We start from the raw sequence: 11914 nt of genomic DNA, 5'->3' as shown, positions 1-11914 counted from the left end.
GAAGGGGCAGAGAGAGGGTTGTGGGGGAGTGGGTGGACGGACGCTGTAGCTCTTTCTCTCGAGAGACATGACGATGAGGTTAATAAAGTTTATAGTTTGGCCTGTGAGAGCCTAAGGCAGGAAGGAACACAAGGCAGCGCGATGTAAATGAGGAAATGAATGTCAGTGGTGCTCCCCTCAGAGAAGCCTTTGACCGGGTCAACTGGTCATTTCTCATATCCAGTTTACGCAAGTTTGGCTTTGGAGAGTCATTCATCAATTGGGTCAGAACACTCTACACAACACCAACAGCCACTGTAACCACCAACCGACTAATGTCACAAAGATTTACACTACACAGGGGAACTAGACAGGGATGTCCACTCTCTCCATACTGTACCTATTTACCATATCCATAGAACCTCTTGCTGCAGCAATACGACAAAACAGTCTCATAACTGGTATCCAGACAACCAACTCACACCACAAAATAAGCCTCTATGCAGACGACAAACTATTATTCTTAACTAATCCTCAAACTTCCTTGAACGAAACCATCAACCTTATAAAGAAATTCTCATCAATATCCGATTACTCAATAAACTGGCAAAAATCCTCTATCCTTCCACTAGAAGATAGTTGGGATGCGTCAGCCAACCCACCCCCAATCCCAATCTGTATATCTCACATTACCTATCTGGGCATTAAAGTATCCCTGTCAGTGCTGTTTCATCTCAATTACACACCACTGCTCAAAACAATAAAAGACAAGCTACTTCAATGGATGAATCTCCCGCTATCACTCACAAACAGGATCACTGCAATCCAAATGTCCATCCTCCCCAAAGCCAACTATCTCTTTTCAATGTTTCCCACACACCCACCCACACCCTGGTTCAACAGTCTTGACTCAATAATCACAAAATTTTACTGGAAAAAACAAACCCCCAAGGATCAAGCTGACCACTCTACAGAAACCCAAACCCCTAGGCGGACTTGATGCACCAAATTTCTATCCTTACTTTATCTCCAACCAAATACAATACATACACAAATGGACTCAACCCCGACAGTCAGACAACATCTGGTTAGATATAGAACAAATATATAGTAGCAACATCCCACTATCAGACATGCCTTTCCTCAGTGAATCACTCAAATTCCACCCAAGTTTCAAATCAATCTCTATATCCTCAGCTCCGATGGCATGGTGGAAATTCCATAAAACAACAAACTCGAAACTCACCCCCTCAGAAAGAACACCCATCTGGAAGAACCCTGACATTACTAAGCAACAAGAAGACAATCCACTTTCATACCTGGTCCGAAAAAGGCATAACACACCTAGGACACATCTTCCATAACAACACATTGGTCTCCTTCAATCACCTTGTCCGGGGATACGGCATCGGGAGCAACCAATTTCTTCAATATTTACAAATCAAATCATCCCTAACAGCTGCATGCAACAATACTCATTTAGGCCTAAATCTCCCATCACCTACTATCGATCTATTCAAATTAAAACCTAAACAGCAGCTGTCACAAACTTATCAATTGATCTCTAAATCAGACACCTCCTTTTGCATCCCAACAGCGAAATGGGAACACGACCTAATGGTTGCTCCCGATGCCGACTTCTGGACCCAAATCTGCCGTAACATGTACATTAGGGTGCTTCTAAAAAATGAAAGTTTCAGGGCAGTGTTCTCCAACCCTGCATTACATGATGCTTGTCATAGAGAAGCTGTAAACAAAGTTTTAGCTGAAAATATTGATATTTAGGACTTGCTCAACTCTATTGAAGTTTTTACCTTTTACGTCACATGGCGCCAATCCAAGATTCAGACATTTTTATTACTTTCAATTAAATCAAAACAAGCTCAACTATATACGGTCTAAAAAGACTACAGTTTTGGTGTCAGGTGGTAAAACCGATGTAAATATTGGAAAATATTACTTTAGTTTAAAAGTCTTCAGTTGTTTTAAAAGAAAATGTTTACCCATGCTAACAAATGCTAACGCTAATGCAAGAGTCCACATAAAAGCCAATTTAATTTGAAATTAGTTGCTAATGTAAGGTGGTGCAACTGCAAAAAACACCAAATTACCATCTAAAAAATATAGGGATGCACCTATGGGTCATATAAAGATTCAGTAGCCAAAATATTATTTAATTCAAAGAATATTTAGAACTTGCTCAATGCGATTTAATGTTAAAAAATATAAATAATAGAATCAAATATTCCTGGAGCTCTGTTGTCACAGGCTTCGTGCCCCAGTAGGGTCTCCCAGGGCAAACTTGTCCTAGGTGACGGGTCAGACAAAGAGCGGGTCAGAAGCCCCTTATGAGAGACCAACAGGCCCGGTTAATCATGAGGCCGTCCTTCTGTGGACCCACCAACTGCAGGAGGAGCCATAGGGGCTGGTGCAGCTCCAACAGCTGCCCCCACAACCCGGCAACGGAAAAGTGGAAGAAAATGGATGGATTTGTTGTATTAGGGTCTAAAAGCATATTTTCAAAAAGTTTTTTCAAAACTGATGCATGCATATTTTTGAGTCGATAATTTTGTGTTTACACAAGTTATGTATTTAAATGTATTTTGATGTATTTGTAGCTTCTCTATAAAAAGTGTCAGGTGGAGTTTTCTCTAAAATTTAAATAGTTTCCAAATATTTTTTACAAAGTCAAATCTTTGCCAAGAATATCTTAGACAGCCTTTCTCCTCTGAACATTTCATCAGTAATTTGTAACTGACTGATGCTGTAATCAGCAATAAAGCCAGAGGACCACGGTCAGAGTGCTCAGTGTCAGCCCAAAACAGTGATCGGTTCAGTATCGGATGTTTTAAACCAATATCTGATTTTTTTTTTCTAGTTTTGACTCTGATAACTTATACCAGTGTTGGATCGGTGCATCCCTATATTTTTTAGATGGTAATTTGGTGTTTTTTGCAGTTGCACCACCTGACATTAGCAACTAATTTCAAATTAAATTGGCTTTTATGTTGACTCTTGCATTAGCGTTAGCATTTGTTAGCATGGGTAAACATTTTCTTTTAAAACAACTGAAGACTTTTAAACTAAAGTAATATTTTCCAATATTTACATAGGTTTTACCACCTGACACCAAAACTGTAGTCTTTTTAGACCGTATATAGTTGAGCTTGTTTTGATTTAATTGAAAGTAATAAAAATGTCTGAATCTTGGATTGGCGCCATGTGACGTAAAAGGTAAAAACTTCAATAGAGTTGAGCAAGTCCTAAATATCAATATTTTCAGCTAAAACTTTTTTTTACAGCTTCTCTATAACAAGCATCATGTAATGCAGGGTTGGAGGAAAGCAGATTTAAAACTTTTTTTTTTAACATAGTACGAGGAAGCACCCTAATGTACATTATGACTAATAACTCAAACTTACAACTAATTCAATACAAAATCCTTCATAGAACACACTACACCAGACAAAGACTATCAAAAATGGGCTACTCCTCTATCAACTGCACAAACTGTACTGAGAACACCCCGGACACTTATATCCACGCCTTTTGGCATTGCGCACCAATACAGAACTACTGGTCAAAGATCACAAATACTCTGTCCTCATTCTTTGGCTGCCGCATCCCTCTGTCACCCTCTGTTTGCATTCTCGGTGACACATCCACAACCACTCTGAATAACACAAACAACAGAATACTCCTTGTGGCCTTGACTGTTGCCAAGAAAACAATCCTCATGAACTGGAAAACAAGACATAAAACCAGCATCACACAATGGAAAAACCTCCTTATAGACTCTATCTCTCTGGATCACACTCATACCTCCCCCCCACATGCTGAAGCCCCTCCTGTCTGGCCCCCACTCTTAACCTTTCTACAACACCAATAACTTCACTATAACGACTAATCTCTGTTATTATTTATGATATTACTATTATCTGTATTAGTATTATTATTATTATTAGATACTCCTTCTTCCTGATGATCAATGTTTTTTTTCTTTTTTAAATTTTGGTTTGTATGTATGTGTATGTATATATGTACGTATATCCTGGTCAAACATTTTACAGTATGAGAGTGGACAATAATAATGGACAAACTTGCTCTGTAACTCACACTTCACTCATTTACATTCTACTCGGTATCAGTTTGTCCATGTGCTCAACCCTAGCCCCCCACCACCACTTCCACCACCACGCACGCACGCACGCACGCACGCACGCACGCACGCACGCACGCACGCACGCACGCACGCACACACACACACACACACACACACACACACACACACACAAACACAGGGCCAGATCTTGTGGTTCATAGCAGGCTGTAGAGCAGACGAGGACGCAGACGGGTGGCGCTCCTTGCAATCTTCAGGGCCAGATCTTGTGACTGGCGCAGTCCGTGCGCAACTCTAAACGCAACATAGTACTCTTCTATGGCAACCTTCACATTATTTTCCTCTTTACATCGCGCTGCCTTGTCTTCTTCCTTAGAATCGACGTCAAATTGAAAACAAAAGTGAAATTGCCTTGAAAAGATTGCAAGGAGCGCCACCCGTCTGCGTACTCGTCTGCTCTACAGCCTGCTATGAACCACAAGATCTGGCCCTCAGTGTCATACCTGGCGCAAAAAGTGGGCCGGACAGGAGGGGTGAACAGACTCGCATTGCGATGTTGTGGTGCCGCCCCCTCCCCATGCTTTCCCCAGACCTGCGGAAGGCGGTGGTTTGCAGGGAGGGGTTCTCTTGTAAACGCGTAACATGCGTGATGCAGCGCGCAATGTTTAATAAACATAAAAGAAATAAAAGTGTCCCTCCGCTGCTGCAGCCACTCACTGCAGATCCAAGACGAGCGGGCGGTAACAGAGAGCCTCGCGCTGGACACCGTTCGAATGCGCAAAGTTAAGAAATGTACCGGATTATTTTGATCAGAAACTGTCATATCAGCTGCAGAGGAGTTGCAGAGTCATGCAGTAGTTGCAAGAAGACTTTAGCGTATTGAAACATTTGCGCTACAGCTGCAGGATTCTTGGAGCGTCTGAAAAAAAAAGTTGCAATGCGCGTCTTTCTTTTGGACTGAGCTGTGGCTACACACGGAGCATCATCAGGAGGTAAACACTGACACACGATGGAAATGTCTCCTTAAAGCTCAGATTAGACCTGGTGTTGTGGCACTTGAGGCATGTGTGGTTTATTTATGAAAACTGTTGTTGTTTTGGTGTTAGGGATGTGCGCGTTGATCTACAGTATCAACGTAAGCCCACGTGCTTAACCTACGCTCAAACAGACTTTTCCAGGCAATTTCACTTTTGTTTTCAATTTGACCTCGATTCTAAGGAAGAAGACAAGGCAGCGCGATGTAAAGAGGAAAATAATGTGAAGGTTTCGATTAGGGATGTCCCGATCCGATCACGTGATCGGAAATCGGGCCCGATCACGTGGTTACAGACTCGATTGGAATCGGACAACACCTCCCGATCAGGACTCGGATATTTATGCGTGTCCATTCTCGTTACTTTTGATCAGATTTCGAGCTACCGCGAACCGCTTTCTGTCCTCTCCCCCTGGCCCAGCGCCTCTGTCACTCACTCCACCTGCTGCGTCAAACCACTCGCACCATCACTCAGTCCCCCTTTCGTCTGAGAAATCCCCAGTGAGAACGGACGGGAAGACAAACAGCTGTTTTTATCGCTATTACCCCGCTACATGTGATTAAACCATGCCTACTCAGACCCGCACAGAGCAGAGAAACCATCCTCGCGTTTCTGCGAAGATGTTTAAAAGTCTGTGATGGCCCGCTGCGCTCATACGTGCGCAAACGCTGAAAGACGAGGGGAAACTTCGTCTCTAATAACCTGATAACAACTGCCTCCTCTCTTCGCTTATCCCCGCGCTATGTTCAGGAGGTGAATTGAAGCACTTGTTGTCACTCCTGGGTTGTCTTAAACCTTTAGTAAAACACACGCATTCTGTGCACGACCACAGTAGGTGACACACGCTCAAGCCACGGTGAACGGCGCGCGTGCACAGCTCGGTGGACGGTGCACTGCACGCACGGACCTTGACCCCGTCCTGGTTTTCAGGCTGGGAAATGTGGTCACCCTATATCTACACTGCGTTCCAAATTATTATGCAAATTGGATTTTTGTGTCAAAAAGGTAAAAAAAAGCAATAATAATGAAACTTATGGATGGTATCGTGTTTCGGGGCTCTATGAATCACTGACATTAATCTCAGAGACCTGGGATGATTAGTTTTCAGGTTAAGCCCAGTTAAGGGAAAAACTACTGAAAAAGGATGTTCCACTTTATTATGCAGATCATCATTTTCAAGCAATATGGTAAAGAAAAATGGACTTTCTGCTGATGAAAAGTGTGAAATAGTTGAATGCCTTGGTCTAGGTATGAAAACCTTCGATATTTCATGAAAGATTAAGTGTAATCATCATACAGATAAGAGATCTGTGGATGATTCAGAGCACACTCCGTTTTGTGCCGATAAAGGCACAATATGGACGGTTTCTGCCAGACAAACACATCAGATTATGAGAACAGATGCTACAAAGCAGCATACAGGTATTTGAAGCTGCTGGTGCCGCAAAAAAGGAGAGAAACTCATGATGTGGACCCCATCCTTCCCTGAATTCAACCCTATTGAGATTCCTTTGGAGCCTCAACAAAAAAAAACTTCTATGAGGGTGGGAGGCAGTTTTCATCCAAACATCAGCTCTGGGAGGCTATTCTAACATCCTGCAAAGAAATCCAAGCAGAATCTGTCCAAAAACTCACAAGTTTAATGGATTTAAGAATGTTGAAGCTGCTATCACACAAGGGCTCCTATGTTAAAATATAACTTGACCTGTTAATATTTTTTTGATTGAAATAGCTTTTGATTTCAGTAAATATGACCTCCTAGTGCTACAAATACAACAAATGACCATTTTCAGTTAATTACAAGCTTTAAAATGTATTGAAACGATGAGTTGCATAATAACTTGGTTAACAGTGGATTTTGAGGTTTTTACTATATTTATTTAAAAAAAAAAAAAATACTGTTATCACTAGGAATTTTTTTCCACCACATTTAAATGATCCTCTACCAGGTAAAGACTTGAAAATTATGCTGACTCTCATTTGAGTTGACAATTTAGAAAATCTTAGAAAAATGTCATTTGCATAATAATTTGGAACGCAGTGTACTTATTAAAGAGACTGTAATCAGGTTAACATGGCACATTTAGCTTTTGGCCAAATATATTGTGATATTTAACTGTTTGGCCACATTACTGCTGTGTTTTTTTCTGTGCTGCCAGACAGTTTTTTTTACATTGCAGTGCATACAAAATGTATTGCCCAAGTTTTGTTTTCATTGCCAATCAACAAACACATTTAATAAAGAATGGGATTTTAGATCACCCTCTCTGTGTCAAACTATATTACACTGTAAAGACTAATAGTCTTGCTTACTTGAGAAAAACAGACAAAGTAGAGTTACTCTCTATATTCAAAACCATTAATTTTTAAAATTATGTCTTAGGTATCGGATCGGGACTCGGTATCGGGCAATTCTCAAAATCAAATGACTCGGACTTGGGGGCAAAAAAACCTGATCGGGACATCCCTAGTTTCTATAGAAGAGTAGCGCGAGTGCTGCTTGTCATGAACCACGCCTCAGTCTCAGGCCTCTTTTTCTTGAAAAAACGCCCTCTCCCTAGTGGCGCAGCAAAACCTGCGCCACATGCAAGATCGCGCGTGTACTATGTTGCGTTTAGAGTTGCGCACGGACTGCGCCAGTCACAAGATCTGGCCCTCTCTGTCCAAGGGAAAAACAAAGAAAAATATCTATACAATGAAAGCAAACCTGTGTCCACTCTTGTTGTCTTTGTCTCCCCACCCATCAATGTATGCACATCCCCTTGCTTCAACTGCCGTCTCGTTTTACCCTGTTTAACAGAGCCTGCTGCCTTTGTTTGTATGTGTGTAAAAACTCAATGTGTGACGCCCTCTCACAAGTGGCGAAAGCAAGTAGAGCATATCCGCCACTCGGAAGATCTCAGTTCACTAGCAGATCTGGCCCCTTAAGTCCTTTGGTATCAACTAACTGCTGCCACCAGTCAGTCAGAGACCAGCATCTTTTGAGTGTAATCCAGCCCTGTCTACGGCACACTTGTCAAAAAACCTGTGCCTCGTTTGTGCTGGCGCTCAATTCTCTAACTTTTGTTTCCTTAAATGATTGTTGCACTTATGAATGCATTTGTGTACTGCACTTTGGGCAGCGATGTTCTAAACTTGACTTTTTTCTTCATTTGCAGATTTACTTCTGCACAAAGACTCCGGACTCCCCTTGTCTCAAAATGTCCAGCACCTCCTTTGGCTCCTCCCCTCCTCTCAACTTGAACTCGTCGAACTGCTCGGCCTCCTCTGGGCCTGAGCCCAGCTCCTCCCCCTTGATATACCTGCCGATGATCCCCGGGGTGGTGGTGGGACTTCCCGGGAATCTCCTGGCCTTGTGGATCTTCTGTTTCCGTATGAAGTCCTGGGAGCCGCACGCTGTTTTCCTCTTTAACCTGATGCTGGCCGACTTCCTGCTCTTGGTGTGCGTCCCCTTCAGGATCGACACGCACCTCCGCGGCGAAGACTGGCTCTACGGCGAAGCGTTCTGCAGGATCAACCTCTTCATGCTGGCCGTGAACCGCTCGGCTAGCATCGGCTTCATGACCGTGGTGGCGCTGAACCGCTACTTCAAAGTTCTGCACCCGCTGTGCCACGTCAGCTTCATGACCTCGCGCCACGCCTTCTGGCTGTCGCTCTTCATCTGGGCCGCTGTCGTCGCCCTCCGAATCCCGCTGCTCACCACTGACCTGCTGCACCACCACAGCCACGGCCCCATGTGCCGCAGCTTCGGGGCGGGCCAGAGAAGACCGGCCATCACGGTGCACATCGTCGCTTACGTCGTCGAGTTCTTGCTGCCGTGGGCGCTGCTGTTCTTCTGCTCGGCACGGATCATCTGGTATCTGAAGCGAAAGGAGCAGCTGGTGCAGAAGAGGAAGTTTAAGAAGGCCATCCGTGCTATAGCTGTGATCAACCTGGTGTTCACCGTCTGCTTCCTGCCCGCCATCGTGACAGGGCTGAGCGGGCTGGTCTTGAAGAGGTACGACCCGCACAACTGCCCTGTCTTCAGGAAGATATCGCTGGCGTTTATGGCGTGCCTCGGCTTCTCGTACCTCAACAGCGCGTTGGACCCGCTGATCTACACCTTCTCCAGCTTCATGTTCAGGGCCGCACTCAAAGGCGTCTTCAGGAGATCGCCAAACGCTCAATAGAAACACGCTCAAAGGCGTCTTCAGGAGTTAGCCGCAGTGAAAACCAAACGTCTACGAAAAAAGTGCTCCGGAAGTGGTTTAGGAAAACGCAGTGTGTAGCTGCACGATGATGATGTTGCTGAAGACAAACTCTACTTGTGTCTTTAATCTGCATACTGTTCTCACTCTCTGGGTACCGTTGAATTAAAATAACGTATGTTTGTGTATGCTATGCAAATAAAGCGGATTGGATTCAAATGTGTTTTTGTCTTTGTCTCCCTTATGTTCGGCTGTGGAATGCCTTCGACTGAAATAAACAAACACATAAAAATAAAGAAGCAGTAAAATAGTTGGGAACCACTGGTCTACTTAGTGTGTGCTTATAGCTATAGTGAGTGGCGGGACTTGGGTGGACATTTTTTTTGTAACAACTCATAATCTCAGAACATCACACAGTATGTATGTTAATAGTATAATAATAATGTGTACTAGTGATATATGTGTATATGACAAGTATAGGAATAGGCGACCGTTTTTACATACTGAGATATGTTCTTACCTTAGCTTAGACAAGTTCTTTAGTACCTGTCTGGTCTTCACCCTTGCCCTAAATCGCGTAAACACAGCGCAAACACAGCGCAAACGGCGTTAGCATTTAGCCTCTCCTCCTCTCCACTATTCACCTTATTCCGCCCCGCCCACTTTTGCCACTTTTTGCGTTGTCTCGGCACTTCCGTTGTACAGACACTTCCGGTCGAGCGCAAACTAAGCCCGTTCATTTAAACGGAGAACGAGGGAAAATATTTTCCGCTCAAATCTGAAGTTTAGTCGATTGATTTGTGTAAAATGGCCAATGTTCATTTGAACCAACAAGTCAACACTGCACCGTTTCTCTGCACGGCCAAAAAACGGCTTTGCTTTCGTGTAGTGACTGATATTATGTGGACTTCTCCAGCCCCATGCTGACAGATAGGAGAAAATGGGCGGGCACAATTCATGGCGGCGCCAACGTGAACTTCCGGAATAAGGTGAATACAGCTGGGGAAAAATTCACTGTTACCATTTAGATACGCCATGTTTGTGGGTAGTAGCTAACATTTTCCATAGACTAACATTAGCAAACAACAATATAACAAGTGGAATTACAAGCAGTGGAATAACTCTGTAAGCTGCTGAGTAAACACATGTAACTCACTGTAGTGCCCAAAGGTTTTAATGTGAACAATAACCTTTTCAAATTCTCTATTCATTTGTTATTGCGGCAAATCCCATGATGCTTAGCGATATGACTTCACAATCCTGAACATCCAGAGCTTTCTAACAATAATGTGTGTTGGTGTCTCCATTGGAGCATTTGAGACTTTTCCAAAATGGCAGAATTTTCATCAGTAAAATTTGATGGACCCAAATTAATGAAGAGGGCTTGTTTTTGCATATCCAAATAAAGAGGAACATTTGTTTGTAACTCCATGTTATCAACATTGCTAAGGCATAGCAGTCAAGTTTTGGATTTGAAAATACGGGACATTTTCTTGCACCCGCTACGAGCCGTCTCACCAGCCCGGCCAAGCTCCAAGACGAGTCAATATACGGTAGTATCCCAGCCAAAACGGGACACTTGACAAGCTACGCAACCTCGTGACTCAGGCTTGACCCACTCGGGCTTCTGCGGGCGGCAGTTCTCGTGAGGCTTGTGACGGAGTTCAGTTTGGAGGGGCAGAGGAGTGTTTTCTTTAATATATTTTGGAATAATACGGAAAATGTATGGGATAAAACTAATAAAACAATAAAACTAACTAAACCGGGAACATGGTGGGAAAGAGGGGTGGTAAAATGAGACACTTGTCCTAATAAAAAAAAATGAAATAAAGTGATAAAGTGTATCCGTGAATACATCAAAATGTCGCAAACATGAAATATGCCAATCTTACCATGGAGCAGCATAATCCACATCATATTGATTTTGTTGCTGCACTGGTAAAAAATAAATAAATGATAAACTAATTAAAGTCTGCAGAATTCGCTGAATCAAAGATCGACAAGTCAAAGTCAAAGTTTTTCCAATAAGTTCAGCAGCTCTGAGCACGGTGACCTCTCGAGTCACCGGCCTATTCAAATCAACATGAAACTAGCCAAATTAGATGACTACAATTCACTAGTCTTTCTATTGGCTACAACTGTCTCCCGACATGGAGGACAAACTGCCTTATTTGTCCATCAGTGACAAGAGACTTGACTTGTCTAGCAACAGTAACTAAGGGGGGTGGGGCTTTTGCCAAAGGTAAATTATCGAAACGACTTAAAATGCTGCGTAGTTACCTGTTTTGCTGTAGCAGAGAATGATCAATGGTGGCCAAAGGCGGCTGGTTGATGCCCACGTTTGCCCAAATTTGTCACAAATATCGACAAATGACTTTCTTGTGTAAAATAATTTGCTTTGAATATTCTCAATTGTTCTTTTCTCTCGTGTGTACCCTTCAAGCTTCCTGGCTTAAACAGCTGATTTGAATTGCTCATGCAAACTGCAGTATATTTGAATGAGCTTGGACAGGGACAGGGTTAATACGTTCCAGTGGTTTGTTGCTAACAGTAGCAGTATTTAGACAACATTCATCACCATAAAATGTGCACCT

At 43.1% G+C, this 11914-nt stretch overlaps 1 protein-coding gene across 1 annotated transcript; it reads left to right on the top strand.

The window, feature by feature from the left end:
• Nucleotides 1–8333: 8333 nt before the first annotated feature.
• LOC306964312 (hydroxycarboxylic acid receptor 2-like) lies at nucleotides 8334–9302 on the top strand (the record flags this gene model as incomplete). The annotated part of the gene is made up of 1 exon (XM_079558303.1): nucleotides 8334–9302. The coding sequence occupies one exon, from the start codon at nucleotides 8334–8336 to the stop codon at nucleotides 9300–9302; it is 969 nt and encodes a 322-aa protein (XP_079414429.1).
• Between the last annotated feature and the right edge of the window lie 2612 nt (nucleotides 9303–11914).

The sequence above is a fragment of the Gobius niger genome (genome assembly GCF_951799975.1).
Source record: "Gobius niger genome assembly, chromosome: 6".
Taxonomy (NCBI): Eukaryota; Metazoa; Chordata; class Actinopteri; order Gobiiformes; family Gobiidae; genus Gobius; species Gobius niger.
This window is presented reverse-complemented; position numbering and strand designations above follow the sequence as displayed.